Here is an 18507-nt window from a genome sequence, read left to right on the forward strand (position 1 = left end):
ACAGAGCCCTGTGGAACACCACTCACTACAGACTTCCAGGCAGAATATTTTCTTTCTACTACCACTCGCTGTCTTCTGTTGGCCAGCCAATTCTGTATCCAGACTGCTATTTTCCCCTGAATCCCATTCCTCCTGACCTTCTGAATGAGCCATATTATGGACCACTTGTAGATCCACGTATCACTCGTGTAATAGTTAATTTCTTCATTTCAAGTATTAGCCTCACATTGTCCCCACTGGACAGTTCAACCTCTAACTTACAGCTGCTTTGCTGTTAACACTCATAATGAATCATTCATCCACTCCACTCCTATTACACCCAAGGGAAACAGTAAGACAATAAGAATCGGTTTTGTACCTTTCTCTCCTCCTCTAAAGATCCATTGTTTCTTTAAAATAGACTATACTTGTTTATAAATTTCTAATTCGCTAAGGAAGAAAATTCAATTTAATTTGATTATCTATCTTTCTCAAATGTTCTTTAAATTAGAATATCTGATTTTTGCAACACCAGAACACTTGCAAGCAGAAAAAATAGAATTAGGTTTCAGGTTGGCTATTCAGCCCCTCACGACTACTTCACTATTCATTAAGATGATGGTTGATGTAATTGCGGTCTCACTGCCATTTTCCCCGTGACTGTTGAGTCCCTTGTCAATCAAAACTCTATCTAATTATCCTTGAATACATTCAGTGATTCTGCCTCCACTGCTCTCTGGTGAAGAGAATTCTTCGAACTCTGATTGAAAAAACAGAATTCCTAATCTATGTAATAAATCAGACACAATTTGCAAACCATATCCTCTAGTTCTAGACACCTCCAAGAGGAGAAACATCCTTGCAACATCTAAACTCTGAAGTCCCTCAAGATTATTCTGAAATTATCACTGAATCCAAAATGTTAACTCTGATTTTTCTCCACAGATGCTGCCAGACCTGCTGAGATCTTCCAGCAATTTCTGTTCTTGTTTCAGATTTCCAGTGTCTGCACTTTTTTCAGTTTTTCCCTCAAGATCCTTGCTTGTTTCAATATTCTTATTCTTCTTAACTTCAATGGTTGTAGACCCAATCCACTCAACCTTCCTCATAAAAGAACCTCTTCATCCCAAAGGTCAGTTGAATGAACTTTCTCTGAAAGCTTTTAATGAGTTTTTTTCCTTTCTAAAGTAAGATGCTGAAATATGCCATAGTATTCAGTACTGGGGTCTCACTGAGGCACTGAGCAGATGTAGCACATTTGTCCATTTTAATACTTCCCCTTGCAATAAAGACCAGTCTGATATTTATCTTCCGAATCACACTCAGTACATACATATTGCCATTTTGTGATTCATATACCTGACAACCAGATCCTTCTGTATCATGGAATTCTTCAATATCTCTCCTGTATTTTGTTCTTCCTGCCAAAGTGGACAAGTTCAAATTTTCTGACATTACATGACACCTGCCTTTTTTTCCTTCTAACTTAACCAATCTAAACCCCGATGTATTCCTATTCATGTCCTCTTGATGTTATGTTCTAAGTATATTCAAGAAATTGATTGATAAAATTTTAGATACTAAAGCCATGAAAAGATATGGAGAGAAAGCAGGAACATGGTGTTGAGATAGAATATCAGCCATGATCATTTGAATAGTGCAAAGGGCTAAATGGCTTATTCCTGTTCCTGGTTACTTACTGGCTAATTTCGCACATACTCTCAGTCCCTCCATTCAAGCCATTGATATAGATGATAAGTAGTTGATCTCCAAAACTGTGGCATTTCATCGGATATAGCTTTTCAAACTGAAAATAACTCACTTATGTTGACTCACTGCTTCTTAATCTTTTAATTAATCTGCTAACTAATCTAACATCCATGCTGATAAATTAATCCTGCAATAAGAGCTCTTAGGTTGTGTATCACACTTAGACTTAGTGGCGCCACCTCTGCATCCCCCCACCCCCCCAAACTATTTAGTATAAAGCCTTCTCAACTCACCATAAAACTAAACCCAATGGTACAGTTCCCACTTTTCTCCAATTTGCCAATGTGCCATGAATCAAACCCCATGACTCCCACACCTGCATGAGTTATTCATTTAACTTTCTAGTCTTAATTCACCAATGATTCAGACAGTAACTCATTGTTATCTTTGTGGCTTTCTTTACTAATTTAGCAATGAGCTGCTCACAGTCCTGGGACAGAAAATCTTTCTGAGACTTAGTTATGTTTTTGGCACCCACAAGGACAATCTTAACTGGATCCTCCTTCTCCCACAAAAAATTCCACTCCAACACTGTGCAGATATTCTAATGTTAGCATGGATGTAGGAAATTTGCTTTTGGTCGCAGAAAACGTTGTCTATTCCCCTGACTATACAGTGCCCCAAACCACACCAATCTTATTAACTCCCCCCACTTGAACCTGCAGCATTGTCAGTTCACTTATCCACACTGCAATCCCCATTCCCTTCCACCCAAATTGCAAGAAACCCAAATTAGTTGGACAATTGAAACAGCTCAATTCCCCCAGTGATACCGCTGCATTGACATACTTACCTCATTTCCAGTCATATTCTCTGTCACTGTTTGTCAAATTCAAAGTATTTCACCTAAATGCTGCAACTGCCTCCTGGAACAAAGCAACCATGTCACTTTTCCCATCTCTGGTGTATCACAACATCCAAAACACAGACAATAAGACTGTAAATTATAGGAGCAGAATGAGGCCATTCAGCCCATCAAGTTTTCTCTGCCACAAGACTATGGCTGATATGTTTCTCAACCCCATTCTGCTGTCTTCTCCCCATAATCCTTAATCTCCTTACCAATCGAGAACCTATCTACTTCTGTCTTAAATACAGACAATTACTTGGCCTCCACAGCCCTCTGTGGCAATGCGTTCCACAGATAAACCATCTACTAGCTGATGAAATTCCTCCTCACCTCAGTTCTGAAGGATCATCCCTTCATCCTGAGGCTGTGCCCTTTGATCCTAATCTCTCCTACTAATGGAAACATCTTCTCCACAACCAGTCTATCCAGGCCTCTCAGTATTCTATACATTTCTATACATTTTCCCTTCATCCTTCAAAACTCCATCAAATATATCCTATGGTCATCAACTGCTCCTTATATGGCAAACCCTTCATCCCCAGGATCATTCTTATCAACTTCCGCTGGGGCCCTTCCAATTCCAGCACATCCTGCCTTAGATACAGGACCAAACTGCTCACAAATCCAGTTTGATCGGAGCCTTATTCAGCATCAGCAGTACATCTCTGTTGTTATATTCTAAAAATCGTGAAATGAGTGTGAACATTGCATTTGTCTTCCCAACTGAACCCACATGTTAATCTTAAGAGAATCCTGAACCAGAACCCCCAAATTCCTTTGTGCTTAAGATTTTCGAAGCTTTTCCCAATTTAGAATATAGTCCATGCCTGTATTCTTCCCATTGAAGTGCATGACCTCACACTTTCCCAGATCCAGGATTCTGGCTCATCAACTCTGAGCTGAGTTTCCTTGAATTGCAAGCACTTCCTGCAGATACTGATGACTTTGACATCTATACCCACATGCTCCAACTGCAACACATCACCTGTTGGGACATCTTTATTGCATTTTATTTAGTTCATTAAGTTTACAGCTATCATTCAACTTGTCATTCTCAAATTTAAATATAATACTTACATTGCCCAGTTCCACTGTCTCCATTTAGGGAGGAAAAAGAATTAAAACTCACCAACATGTATCTGCCTATTTAATTAATCCTTCCACACTCAGCTGTCAAGTCCCACTGCTCATTACTATCTCCCTCTCGGCCCACATAGTTTTTGTAAAAAATGAGAGTAGCACCTTTTCCCACAGTGCACTAATTCCCTCACTGAACAAGTTCCAAAGTTCACACCCAGTTTTGAGGTGCAGTTCTGAGTCAGAATTCCAAAATATCATTCCTATTCAAATGTATTGCTACTTACAAAACAACACAGTAGTACAACACTGCAAACTGAGTCAATTCGTTAGTTTAACCAGTTTTCAGCTGATCCAGAATTCAGTGATGAGTTTTCAAAATTACAGATGTGCAACTTATTATGTACTTGTCCAATGGTGATGTAAATCTTCAAAAGAAAAGGTGCACCTACCTGTTTGGCTTAGCTGTGAAGTGCTACGGCTACGTCTTGAGAGACCTACGATAGCGACCATTTTGGCGCCAATGCTGGGTCGTCGCTTCTTTCCACCCGTGACAACAGTGCCCACAGCAGTGTCAGACTGGCTGCCATCATTTTTCTCCAGGCTGTACATATCTCCGATCACACTGGTGCTTTTCGTCATATTCTTTCCAGAAGTTCCCATCTGTTTGCTTTGCAGTTTATATGGAAATACACTGTAAGCCGTTGATACATATATGTAACATCGACACAAAGACAGGGGAAAAGGAGAGAGGAAGATACAAAAGTATAGGTTTCAGCTAGAGGCTCAGGGAAATGCAAGGCCGAATCAACTCAGCTACAAGGCACTGCAGAATAAGCATAAAGCAATCTCTTGTATCTGTATTATAGACTGCTTTAAACTTCAGGAATTCTAGCCTTAATTGAAGTCATTAATAAATTCATTTGAAACTTTGCAGACATGCAGCAGTTGATTTTATATGAGTATTTCGAGTTTATCATAAAATTATCAAAAAGGTACAGAAAATAATCAAAAGAGCATTCATTTTAATTGTAACCCTGCCTATATTAACCCTGAAACTGTCGTAGACAAATAAATGCTAACTTTTAACTGTTCTGATTTGTCATTCTTTGCATTCCTAAAGTATTTTCAATGTTGATTTCTGTTGGTACTGCAAAAGGCCTGGCAATCAATGAAGCCTACGTTTTGCATTTTGTACCTTGATATGGGTACACAGCTTTTTTTTTAAAGAACACAACTTTATCATCTCAGTCCATGGAGATCAATGCAGAAGCTCCTCAATGTAGTGGCCCATGCCCAACCATCTACACCTTCTTCTTCATCCATGACCTGCCCTCAATCATAAGAGATATGTTTGGTGATGATGACACAATGTTCATGACTTTCAGATATTGAAGCAGTGCAGGCCCAAATGCAGCAAGATCTGGACAATGGTCAAAAGGTGCGGTACTGGAAAAACACAGCTAGTCAGGCAGCATCCAAGGATCAGAAGAGTCGACGTTTTGAGCATAAGCTCTTCATCAAGTAGGACAGTTCAAGAGGGTGGTGCCAAGTTGGATGGTTGGATCTGGGATAAGGTTAGTGGGCAGGAAGAAGAGGAAACTCGTGAAATTAACATTGATTCTGTGTGGTTAGAGGGTCCCAAGGTGGAAGATGAGTTATTCTTCCACCAGTTGACAGGTGGCGAGGATTTGGTGGTTGAGGAGGCCCAGGATTTGCCTGTCCTTGGTGGAGTGGGAGGGGGTGTTGACGTGATCAGCCACAGGGTGATGGGTTGTTTAGTGTGTGTGTCCCAGAGATGTTCTCTGAAACATTCTGCAAATTGGCATTCTGTCTCCCCAGTGTAAAAGAGACCATATCGAGAACAACAGATACAATAGAAGAGGTGGTTGGATGCGCAGGAAAATCTCTGCTTGAAGTGGAAGGATCTTTGGGGCCTTGGATGGAGGTGAGGGGGGAGGTGTGGGTGCAGCTTTTACATTACTTGCAGTGGCAAGGGAAGGTGTCAGGAGTGGAAAGTGGGTTGGTGGGGGGCATGAATCTCATGAGGGAGTCGTTGAGGGAATGGTTTCTGTGGAATGCTGAAAGGGGTGGGGAAGGAAATATATTTCTGGTAACTGTAGTTGGCAAAAATGGTGGAGGATGATGCATTGTATCCGGAAGTTGGTGGCGTTGTACTTGAGGACCGGAGGGCGGTTCAAAGGTAGAGGTACGGGAAGTGGAGGAGATGTGCTGAAGGGCATGTTTGACCATGTGGGAAGGGAAATTGTGGTTCTTGAAGTAGGCGGCCATCTGAGATGTATTGGAGTGGAATTGATCCACCTGGAGCAGATGCAATGGAGGTGGAGGAATTGGAAGTAAGGGATAGCGTTTTTAATGGGGGTGTTGGGGGGGTTAAGAGTCCAGGTAGCTGTGTGAGTCGGTGGATTTGAAGTAGATGTCTGTTTTGAGTCAGTCGCCGGAAATGGAGATAGAGGAAGAGGAGGGAGATGTCTGAGATGGTCCAGGTGAACTTGAGGTCAAGGTGGAAAGTGTTTGTGAAGCTGATGAACTGTTCAACCTCCTCACGGGAGCACGAGGTGGTGCCGATACGGTCATTGATGTAGTGGAGGAAAAGGTGGGGAATCGTGCCAGTGTAACCGCAGAAGATGGACTGTTCCATGTACCTGACAAAAAGGCAGGCATAGCTGGGGCCCATGTGGGTGCCCGTGGCTGCCCGTGGCTACCCATTTGGTTTATAGGAAGTAGGAGGATCCAAAGGAGAAATGGTTGAAGGTGAGGATCAGTTCAGTTAATTGAATGAGTGTATTGGTAGAAGGGCAAGTAGTTGGTGGACACCAACTTGTGGAACGTTTCAGAGAACATCTCCAGGACACAAGCACTAAACAATCTCACCGCTCTGTGGCCGATCACTTCAAATCCCTTCCATCCTCCACTCTGATCTATCACCATCACTCCCCACCTTCATCTACCAATCGCATTCCTAGCTACCTTCCCTCTAGTTCCAACCCAATCCCATTTATCTCTTATACACCTTGGGCCCCCCTCCCACATTCATGATGAACTGCTGATGCTTGAAATGTTGACTCTCCTGCTCCTTGGATGCTACCTGACCGGCTGTGCTTTTCTAGTACTACACTTTTTGACTCTGATCTCCAGCATTTGCAGTCCTCACTTTCTCCAAGACCTGGAAAATATCCGGGCTTGAGCTGAAAGGCTACAACTAACACTTGTGCTGACAAATGTAAGGCAAAGTCTATCTCCAATAAGAGAGAATGTAACTATTGGCTCTTGATGGTCAATCAAATTTCCATCTCTCAATCTCCCACTTAATATCCTGGGGATTACCAATGATCAGTAATTGAGCTGTTCAGCCATACAAATACCGTGACTACAAAACAGGTCAGAGCCTCAGAATTCTGTGGCTAATACCTCATCTCTAATCTCCCCAACGTCTGTCCACCATCTACAAGTCTCAAGTCAAGAGTCTATTGGAATAGTCCTCACTTGCCTGGATGGTTGTAGCTCCAACAAAATTCAAGAAGCTTGACACCATTCAAACAAGGCAGCCTACTTGATTGGCAGTTCACCCATTACCTTTAACATTCAGCTCCTTCACCACTGATGCACGGTGCAGCAATATGCACTATCAAAAGAGGCACTGCAGTAATTCACCAAGGCTTCTAACAGACCCATGACTTGTACGACCTATAAGGTAAAGAGCAGCAGATACATGGGAACACCATAACATACAAGTTCTCCTTCAATCCATTCTGACTTGGAAATAAAAGACCATTCCTTTACTGTTGTTGGGTCAACATCCTGGAACTCCCTTCCTAACAGTAATGTGGGTGCTCCTACTCTCCCAGGACTGAAACACCAGTTCATCACCACCTTCTCAAGGGCAATTATAGATAAGTAACCAATGCTCTCCAACAGAGATGCCCATATAACGTGAATGAATGAAGAGCAACTCAACTTACTGGGAAGAAAATGCTCATTATTGTATACAGGGATATCTAAAAAGAAAATATTTAAGCTACACTTCAGCAGAATAAATAATTTATTTACAAGTTTATGTGAGGCTCTTCTGATGGCTTGAATTTTTCTACTTAATAGATGAGTTACGTATACCAGAAAAAAAAAGGTTATCTTACCAAGATCAGCTGTGCTACATGGGCCTGAATGGGAAAACATTACAGTTGTTACATTTGATCACCTTTGCTTTGGAGGTTAGAAAATATGTAGCCAGGATTCCAACTTCACAGCACTTTGCAGTAACCCCCACAGGAGGAACATGCTTCAGAATGTTTGGTGAGGGTGGATTGTGTTTGATTATGAAACTTTCAAAGATAAAAAAAGCTCAACCCCAAAATGAATAACAACATGCAACTGTATCTATTTTAATGCGAGGAGCTTGACTGGTAAGACAGACAAACTTATCAGCATGTGGAAATATGATACTGCTGCAATCACTTCAACATGGTTGAAGGAATAACAGAACTGGCAGCTCAACACTTCAGAGTATAGAAGCTTCAGACACAATATGGAGGATGTTAGATAGGTGTAGGCATTGCATTATTGATGAAAGAAACCATCACTGCAGTAAATGAGGGAAGGTGTCCCAGAAGGGTCTTCAAATGAGGCCATCTGCATTGAGCTTAGAAATAAAATAAAACATGATTACTTTCCTGAGGTTATATTGCAGGCCTCACAACGGTCAGAGGGAGTTAGAGGAACAGGCCTGTTGACAAATCATAGACAAGTGAGAGAGAAATAGGATTATAATTGGAAGAGATTTCAATTGTGCTAACATGGACTGGGATTGCATTAGTCTGAAAGAATTAGATTGGGTGAAATTTTTAAAGTACGTCCAGAGAGCTTTTTGTGCCAGCATGTAGATAGCTCTACTAGAAATTACTTAATCCTAGGGAATGAACCACGTCAGGGAACTGAACTTTCAGTGGGCAAGCATTCTGGGAATAGTGACCATTACTCTAAGTTTCAAAGTCATTATGGGAAGTGATAAGGATAGTGCAGAAGTTAAGTGTCGAAATTAGGCAGAAGGCCATTTTCAATATCGTTAGACTGAGCCTGTCAAACATAGACTGGGAGCAGGTACTTGCAGATAAGTCTACATTTGGAAAGTGGAAATTTTTTTTAAAAGTAGGATTATGAGAATTCAGGGTCAGTGTATTCTTCTAAGAGTGAAGAACAAGTGCAGCAGGTCCAGGAACCATGGATATCAAAGGATTTTGAGAGTTGATAAAGAAAAAGGAAGTTTTGTTTTATTTGCTCATGGGTCATGGATATCGCTGGTTAGGCCTGCATTTGTTGTCCATCCCTAACTTTGAATCCAGTTTGCTAACTCCTTTAAATCCCAGTGGCTCTTATATTTTGGACCAGCCTTCCAAGTAGGACCTTTTCAAAAGCCTTACTGAAGTCTATGAAAATTGCATCAACTGCCCTACCCTCATCAATATAATGAATCACCTTTTTAAAAAATACAAATTTGTCAGACAGGATCTTCCTTTAACTAATCCATCCCTAGGTGACTATCCCTAATCAATTCTTGCCTTTCCAGTCCTATCCCTCAGTACTTTTCCAATAATTTCCCCACCACTGATGTCAGAATAACTGGCACATGTGAAGTGCTGAATGACTTCACTATAGTTATTGTAGATCCTTTGTTTAAGAATGACAGTAAGTATAAGCCAGGTAATTACAGACCAGTAATGTATAAAATATCTCCATGAAGGCCCCAGAAACTTCTTCCCTTGTTTCCCATAGCAATCTGGAATATATCTCATCTAGCACTGGGGACTTGCACATTTATGACTGAGAAAACATCCGATACCTCATGTTCTAAAACTTCACCATCCCATCTGAAACCCCTAGCTTCAGTAACTTTCTCCTCTGTGAAAACAGCTGAGACTTCACCCACATACTCACATTCCCCCTTTGGTTTCTAATAGGTCCCACTTTTTTCCCCAGTAATCCTCTTACTCTCAATATACTTCTAAAAATCCTTGAAGTTTTCCTTGATCCTATCAGCCAAACATATGTTGTGCTCCCTCTTTGCCACCCCCTATACTTCTCTCCCTTTTTTAATGCACTGCACCTGACATCTGTAGTAAATGCCCTTGACTATTAATCCGGAGACCTAGATAATGTCCTGGGGACCCAAGTTCGAGTCCCACCATGATAGATGGTAGAGTTTGAATTTGATAAAAAATCTGCAATTAAGTGTCAAATAATGACTGTTAATCCATTGTTAATTGTTGGAAAAAAAAATATGGTTCACTAATGCTCTTTAGGGAAGGAAACTGCCATCCTTACCTTCTTACCCAAACAGGAAGCAAAGAGTGATGGTGGAATGATGTTTTGTGATTGGAAGCCTATGATCAGGAGTTTACTGCAGAGATTGGTGCTGGGACATAGAACATAGACCTTTACAGCTCAATACAGACCCTTTGGGGACCTTTGCTGTTTGCAATTTTGGAGAAGATTTGTAGCTCAGGTTGTGGATCAGATTGTAAATTTGCTCGCTGAGCTGGTAGATTTGTTCTCAGATGTTTTGTCACCATGCTAGGTAACATCATCAGTAAGCCTCTGATGAAGTTTGTTGTTTGTTATGTGCATGAACAATTTGATTATGAATGAAGAAAGTATCATTAATCATTTTACAGATGACATGAAAATTGGTAGCATTATTTATAGTGAGGAGGATGGTCTCAGGCTACAGTCTGATATTGATCAGCTGGCAATTTAGGCAGAGCAATTGCATATGGATTTAAAAACTGTTAAGTGCAAGGGAGGTCCAATAGGGAAGAATCTACACAATGTATACATAAGGTTGAGAAAGCTAAAATTGGACAGGACCCGTGAGGAATATAAAAAAAGCAGGAAAGAACTCAAATAGGGAAGTAGGAGAGCAAGAAGGGGGCCATGAAATGAACTTGGAAAGTAGGGTTAAAGAGGATCCCAAGACATTCTATACATAAATCAAAACAAGAGGATACTTGGGGAGAAGGCTGATCACTCAAGGATAACAGAGGGAAGTTGAGCTTGGAAGCAGAGGATGTGGGCGAGATCCTAAATGAGTAACTTAGAGCAGTATTCACCCAAATGAAGGATATGCAGAACAGTGAGATTTGTGTGGAACATGCTAACATGCTGTGGCATTTTGAGATCAAGAAAGAAGTGGTGTTAGGTCACTTGAAAAACATTAAGGTGATTAAGTCCCCAAGACACGATAGTATTTGCACCTGGTTATGGAGAAAGGGAAGAGACGAGATTGTTCAGGCATTGACCAAGATTTTTGTATCCTCACTAGTCACTGGAGTGGTCCTGGAGGACTGCTGATTATCTTATGTTGTTCTTGTTCAAGAAGGGAAATAGGGATAATTGAGGAAACTATATACTGGTGAGTCTTACATTGGAGGAAAAAATTCTTGGGGATAGGATTTATGTGCATTTGGAAAAGTATGGCCTAATTAGGGACAGTCAGCATGACTTTATGCGGAGCAGGTCACGTCTTCCTAAATTGATTACATTTTTTGAGGAGTAACGAAGGCGATCGATGAGGGTAGAGCAGTAGATGTTGTCCACATGGCTTCTGACACAGTCCCTCATGGTAGGCTCATCCAAAGGATAAAGATGCATGGGATGCACTGTGACTTGGCCGCAGGATTCAGAATTGGCTTGCCCACAGAAGGCAGAGGATAATGGTGCAAAGGCGCTTTTCTGACTGGAGGTCTGTAACTAGTTTTGCAGGAATCTGTAGTGGGGCCTCTGCTGTTTGTGATATATAAATGACTTGAATGAAAATATAGATGTGTGGATAGTAAGTTTCCAGATGATACGAAGATTGGTGAAGTTGTGGATTGTGTAGAAGGTTGTCAAACGATACAGCAAGATATAAATCAATTGCAGAAATGGCAGAGAAACGGCAGATTGAGTTTAATCCATGTAAGTGTGAGGTGCTGCACTTAGAGATCAAATGTGAAGGAAAAGTATACAGTTAATGGCAGAACCCTGACCGGCATTGATGTACAGAAGGATCTTGGGATTCAAGTGCATAGCTCCCTGAAAGTGACCCCACAAGTGGATAGGGTGGTAAATATGGCATCTTTGCCTTTATTGATCTGAGAATTGAGTACAAGTGTCAGAAGGTCATGTTGCAGCTTTTTAAGACTTTGGTTAGGCCACACTTAGAGTAATGCATTCAATTCTGGTAGCCATTTTACAGGAAGGATGTAAAGACTTTGGAGAGGGTGCAGAAGAAGTATACCAGGATGCTGCCTAGATTAGAGGGTATGAGCTATAAGGAGAGGTTAGGGAAACTCGAGATATTTTCTCTGAAGCAGAGTAGACTGAGTGGAGACTTAACAGAAGTCTATAAATTTATGAGCTGCAAAGATAAGTTTCACGATCAGAATCTTTTTCCCGGAGTTGAAATGTCTCATACCAGAGGGCATGTATTCAGGGGAAAGTTCAAAGTAAATGAGAGGGGAAAGGTTTTTTACACAGAGAGTGGCAGGAGTGTGGGACGTGCTACCGGGGTGGTGGTAGAGGCAGATACGATAGAGGCATTTAAGGCACTTTCAGATAAGCACATGATTTGCAAGGAATGGCAGGATTATGGTCCAAGGGCATGCTGAATTTGGCATCATGTTTGGCACAACACTGAGGGCAGAAGAGCCTGTTCCTAAGTTGTATAGTTCTATATTCTAAGTTTGTATTAAATGATAGGTCCCTAGAGCATACTGAGGAACAAAGGGACCTTTGCTTGGACTCCCAATTTGGGCCCTCCCTAAATCTGAGCTCATCTAAACTCTGCAGTCCACATTCTAACTCATACCACGCCATGTTTACTCATCAACCTGATACTGCTCTGTGTATGTTCCAAGTCAATAATGCCTTGCTTTAAAATTGTTATACTTGTTTACATATTCCTTTATGTCTATTCTGCCATTAGCTCAGTGACTTTGTCTAGCTGCATAATCCTTTGGGATCATTGTAGTCCTCTATATGTGGGCTACTCTGGATCCATGATTTTCTTCAATCCTGCAGTTAATAGTCATACTTCCCATTGCCTCAGCAAAAAGCTCTGGAATTCCCTCCCTATTTCGCATCTCTATTTTTTTCTCCTTTGAAACACTACTGAAAATCTCAATCTGTGGATCACCTATCTTAATATCGTTCATGTGATTCAATGTTAAATTTAGTTTGATAATGCTCCTGGAGATTTTGTGATCCTTCACAGAACTCACGGTGCTATAAATACAATTTGTTATTTCTGGTTATGTCATCTTTTATAAACATTTTACATTTAAACATTAATTATACTCTTATACATCTGTTGCCTCAGAACAACAGAACTCACTGTATCATCACAAGTTATTATCAGAAGTAGTCTTAACTGTTAAATTTCATGCTGATGTTGTAAAGAATTAATTGTGCAGTTAGTTTAAATAAGAAAATTTAATTTTTAGGACGTATGTCAAGATCCTCAACCAGCTGTGTCATAATTTTGTCTGTACATTGTCTCTGTTGTTTCTGCTCTGCTTATAATTTTAAACACTGACAGTGAAAGATCAGACACAGTGAAAATTACAGTAATTCAGCCTCACGGAGACTGAATGAACCGAGTATTTAGGAACAAAAGAAATTGACTTTGGTAAGTAACCCTTAAAGACACTATGAAATGCCATAATGATTTAACATCCAGCCAAATCAATGAACATTCATCATATAAAAAATTATTTTGTCTTTAGTTCCCTTTACATTTTTTAACATAACATCTAAACATAGAATATTAGAAGTACACTGGCTCCACTCTAATAAGACAATTTCCTTTTTCTTAATTCTATCATATTCAATGAATAAAACTGATAAAGCTGATAAAGTCAGTATGGATAATTCTGCAAGATTAGAGTAGAGCTGGAAAAGCACTGCAGGTCAGGCAGCATCTGAGGAGCAGGAAAATTGATGCTTCAGGCAAAGCCCTTCATCAGGATCTGATGAAGGGCGCTTGCCCGAAACGCTGATTTTCCTGCTCCTTCGATGCTGCCTGACCTACTGTGCTTTTCCAGCACTACTCTAATCTTGACTCTAATCTCCAGCATCTGCAGTACCCACTTTCACCTGGATAATTCTGCAGTCAAATGTCTATCACCATTATCAATACCAGAAGAAAGAGCCCAACAAATCAGGTAAGTTAGGAAATTGGACTGAAGTATATTCCAGAGTGAATACAGACCCAAGTGATAGAATTTGACTTTGTCACTGTAACATTTCCTACAAGTACATATGGATGATCACTGTGTTCACACCTGATATATAGTTTCTTTCAATTAGCTCAACGTGCACAAGTTGCTTTTGTGATCAGGAATTACAACAATTTGAACTACTCATCTCATTTTCACATGTGTAAATGGTTTGGCAATTTGTTTTGATATTCTTTTTTGTTTTCCCATTTTCTCTTTTCCCATTTCATGATGGTTGTCTTTTGCTCATTTTAAAAACTCGATAGTTCTTTACAAAATAAAACCTTTACTGTTAATCTAATGTTTTCCTCAATTTCCTTTTTAAGTCACAGATGAATCTTTCTCGTTGAGTTTTTTTTCCTGAGGGGCAATGTAATTTGTTGAACAAATTCAAAAATTCCTTTAAATATTTCTCGCTGTTTAGTTATCCAATTAGATAGCACACCTTGCATGTTTGTTTAGTTAAGTTCAAGATTTCTATTTAGGATGGAGTATTTTGCTTTTAAACTTAACATGCAATTGAAATATACTTTCATGACCATCTTTCTGGATGACTTTTGACAATAAATCACCAAATTAATCTGCCTTGTTACACAATGTTAGATCCAAAAATAACTAATTGGTCGCACCATATGTTGCTTGAGAAAGCAGTCATAAAAGCGTTATACACACTGATCTTACAGGTTGCTTTTGAAAGTTGAATTTATTCAGTCACTATGAAATTCTACTGAATCAAAATGGTGCAAAAGCTTCTTGGAACAAAATATCCAGGTAGCCTTTCTCCTTCCTAATGACCTTCAGGGACTGCAGCTTGACAACTCTGAGCTGAATTGGTCAAGCCTCAGGTAATTGCTGCAGATAAGGTTTCCAGGATCACAATACTTCAACAAAATTCCACAAGCTACTGTCATGAGTACACTACTTCTTTTACCACGTCTTTCCATCCTTACTTCCTTGAATGGTTAACTACTTCCTAAGTTGGTAAAGTAGTGATCATAATTCTGTAAGCTTTAAGATAATTATGGACAAGTACAGTGGCTCAGTGGTTAGCAATGCTGCCTCACAGTGCCAGGGGCCTGGTTTTGATTCCAGTCTTGGGCAACCGTGTGAAGGTTGCACATTCTCCCCGTGTCTGCATAGGTTTCCTCTGGCTGCTCCTCTGGATGTGCAGGTTCAGGTTGTTAAGAAGGCATATGGTGTGTTTGGCTTTATTGGTAGAGGGATTGAGTTTTGGAGCCAGGAGGTCATGTTGCAGCTGCACAAAACTCTGGTGCTGCTGCACCTGGAATATTGTGTATAGTTCTGGTCACTGCATTATAGGAAGGATGTGTAAGCATTGGAAAGGGTTCAGAGGACATTTACCAGGATATTGTCTAGTATGGAGGGAAGATCTTATGAGGAAAGGCTGAGGGACTTGAGGCTGCTTTCATTAGAGAGAAGAAGGTTAAAAGGTGACTTAATTGACACATACAAGATGATGAGAGGATTAGATAGGGTGGACAGTGAGAACCTTTTTCCTTGGATGGTGATGGCTAGCATGAGGGAACATAGCTTTATATTGAGGGGTAACAGATACAGGACAGACGTCCGAGGTAGGTTCTTTACTCAAAGAGTAGTAAGGGCGTGGAACGCACTGCCTGCAACAGTTGTAGACTTGCCAACTTTAAGGGCATTTAAATTGTTATTGGATAAACATATGGATGATAATGAAATAGTGTAGGATAGATAGCCTTCAGATTGGTTCCACTGGTCTGCGCAACATCGAAGGCTGAAGGGCCTGTTCTGCGCTGTAATGTTCTGTGTTCTATATGAGCTTCAGATTGGTTTCACAGGTCGGTGCAACATCGAGAGCCGAAGGTCCTGTACTGTGCTGTAATGTTCTATGCTCTATGCTAAATTGCCCTTGTGTTCAGGGATGTGTAGGTTAGGTGTATTAGTTAGGGATACATGTAGAGTAAAGGGTAGGGGAATGTCTCTGGGTGGGTTACTCTTTGGAGGGTTGGTGTGGACTTGTTGGGCTAAATGGCCTGTTTCCACACTGTAGGGATTCTTTGATGCAAGTGTAAGACTATCCTCAGGTGAAAGCCCTAAACTTAAGGCAGGCTAATAGAGGAACTAAGGAAACTGGATTAGGGACAGCTGTTTGAAGGCAATTTAACACTTGACATGTAAAAATCTTTTAAAGGTTAGTTGATCAGAATTCAGGACTAACATGCTCTTGTGAGGATGAGAGATAAGGATGGCAAGATTCAGGAACCTTGGATGACAATTTAGTCAAAAAGAACAAAAAATGCATATGTAAGGGTTAGGAAACTGAAATCAGACAAGGTTCTTGAGGAATATAAAGGAAGCAGGAAAGAACTTAAACAAATATTTAGGAAGTCTAAAAGGGGCCATGAAATGTCCTTGGCAAATAGGATTTTGGAGAATTCCAAGGCATTTTATATTTATATTAGAATCAAGAGGGTAGCTATAGAGAGGGTAGGTCCAGTCAAAGACAAAGAAGGGAATATATGCATAGAGCCAGAGGTAGTGGGTGAGGTCCTTAATAAGAATTTTGAAATTGTATTCACCAAGGAGGAAGACATCGATGATGTTGAATTAGGGAGGCTATGTTGATATTCTAGGTTGATATTAAGGAGGAGGTGGTATTGGTATCTTGAAAAACAATAAGGTAGATAAATCCGCAGGAATTGATAGGATGTATCCCAGGATACTGGGGGGAGCAATGGAGGAGATTGCTCAGGCAATCAGAGATCTTCTGTAAACTCTTTAGCCACAGGTGAGGTCCCAGATGACTGGAGAGTATCCAGTGTTGTTCCTTAAAAAAGGACAACAGAGATAATCCAGAAAACTACAGGACGGTGAATCTTACATGACTGGTAGGGAAGTTTTTGGAGAAGATTCTTAGGGAGAGGATTTACTTGCATTTGGAAAATAATGGACTTATTAGGGATAGTCAACATGGCTTTGTGCGGGTTGAGGTCTTGTCTAACAAATTTGATTGAGTTTTTTTGGAGAAAGTGATAAAGATGATCGATGAGGGTAGGGCAGTGGATACTTACATGGACTTTACTATAGTATTGCTCTTGATGTGGTCTCCTCCACATTGGGGAGACAGGATGCCAACTCGCAGAGCAGTTAAGGGAACATTTCTGGTCTGCATGCACCAAACAACTCCACCGCCCTGTGGCCAATCACTGCAACTCACCCTCACACTTCCCCAAACCATGCAAATCCTGGCCTCTTCCACCGCCAAATCAAAGCCACCCATCAACTGGAGGATGAACCACATGACATCAACATTGACTTCACCAGTTTCCAAATCTCCACTCCCACCACCTCATCCAGATCCAACCTTTCAACTTGGCACCGCCCTCATGACCTGTCCTAACTGCTGATCTTCCTGCCCACCTATCCGCTCCACCCTACCCACCGACCTATCACAATTATCACCCACCTGCATCCACCTATCACCATCCCACCTACCTTCTCCCCAGCCCCACCCCCTGCCCCTTATTAATCTCTCAGCCCCCTTCCCCCTCTATATTCCTGACGAAGGGCTGATGCCTGAAACATTGACTCTCCTGCCTTGGATGCTGCCTGATCTGCTTTGCTTTTCCAGCTCCACATTTACTTTTACTGTAGTATTTGACAAGTTCCTTCAATGGATGGTCCAGAAAATTAAGTCAAATGGGATCTATGGTAAGTTGGTAAATTGCATCCAAAATTGGCTTGATCATAGAAGACAGAGGATAGTTGTGAATTGGTGGTTTTCTGACTGGAGGTCTTTGACTAGTCGTGTTTTACAAGGATCAGTACTAGACAACAGTACTGGACTCCATCATTCATAATGTCAATAAATAATCTGGATAATTGTGATTTGTACAGGTGGTCTGATTAATCAATCTGCAGATAATATGAGAATTTGTGGAGTTGTGGATAGAGAGGAATATTTTCAAAGGATACATCAGTATATAGATCAGAGGGAAAGTTGGGCGGAGAAATGACTGATGGAGCTTAATCTGGGCACATGTGAGGTGATGAATTTTGGGAGGCCAAAATGCAAGATGAAAGCATACAGTTAATGGGAAGACACTTCGAAGCATTGATATTCAGCGGGATTTTGATTTCCAAATCTGTGGAGTCTTGGATCTCTCCATTGTGGAAGGAAGCCATTTAGCCCATCGAGTCCATACCAACTCTCCGAAGAGCAGCCCACCCAGACCCACCTCTCTACCTTACCGCTGTAACCCCACATTTCCCATAGTTAATCCACCTAGCCTGGACACTATGGGCAATTTAGAATGGCCAATTCACCCACGCAGATACAGGGAGAAGATGCAAACTCCACACAGACCGTCACCCAAGGGTGGAACTGAACCTAAGTCCCTGTAAGTGGCAACATAAGTAGATATAGTGGTAAAGAAGGCATATGATATGCTTGCCTTCAAAGGTCAGAGTATTGAGTATAAAAGTTGGCAAGTCATGTTGCAGCTGGACAAAACTTTAGTCAGGTCACATTTGGAGTATTGTGTATTGTTCTGGTCACCACACTCT

The 18507-nt window shown here is 40.9% G+C and overlaps 1 protein-coding gene across 13 annotated transcripts in view; it reads right to left on the reverse strand.

Moving 5' to 3' along the window:
- Positions 1-18507, reverse strand: part of rims2a (regulating synaptic membrane exocytosis 2a) — a 973874-nt gene that overhangs the window by 168663 nt on the left and 786704 nt on the right. For 7 of the 13 annotated variants that reach the window (XM_043688434.1, XM_043688422.1, XM_043688423.1 and 4 more), the window contains one exon: positions 4129-4346. In XM_043688434.1, coding sequence (XP_043544369.1) covers positions 4129-4346 — 218 coding nt within the window. Of the gene's footprint in view, positions 1-4128; positions 4371-18507 lie in introns of all 13 variants that reach the window. The other 6 variants (XM_043688425.1, XM_043688424.1, XM_043688426.1 and 3 more) reach the window with 1 other exon arrangement.

The sequence above is a fragment of the Chiloscyllium plagiosum genome, chromosome 4, assembly GCF_004010195.1.
Source record: "Chiloscyllium plagiosum isolate BGI_BamShark_2017 chromosome 4, ASM401019v2, whole genome shotgun sequence".
Lineage (NCBI taxonomy): Eukaryota > Metazoa > Chordata > Chondrichthyes > Orectolobiformes > Hemiscylliidae > Chiloscyllium > Chiloscyllium plagiosum.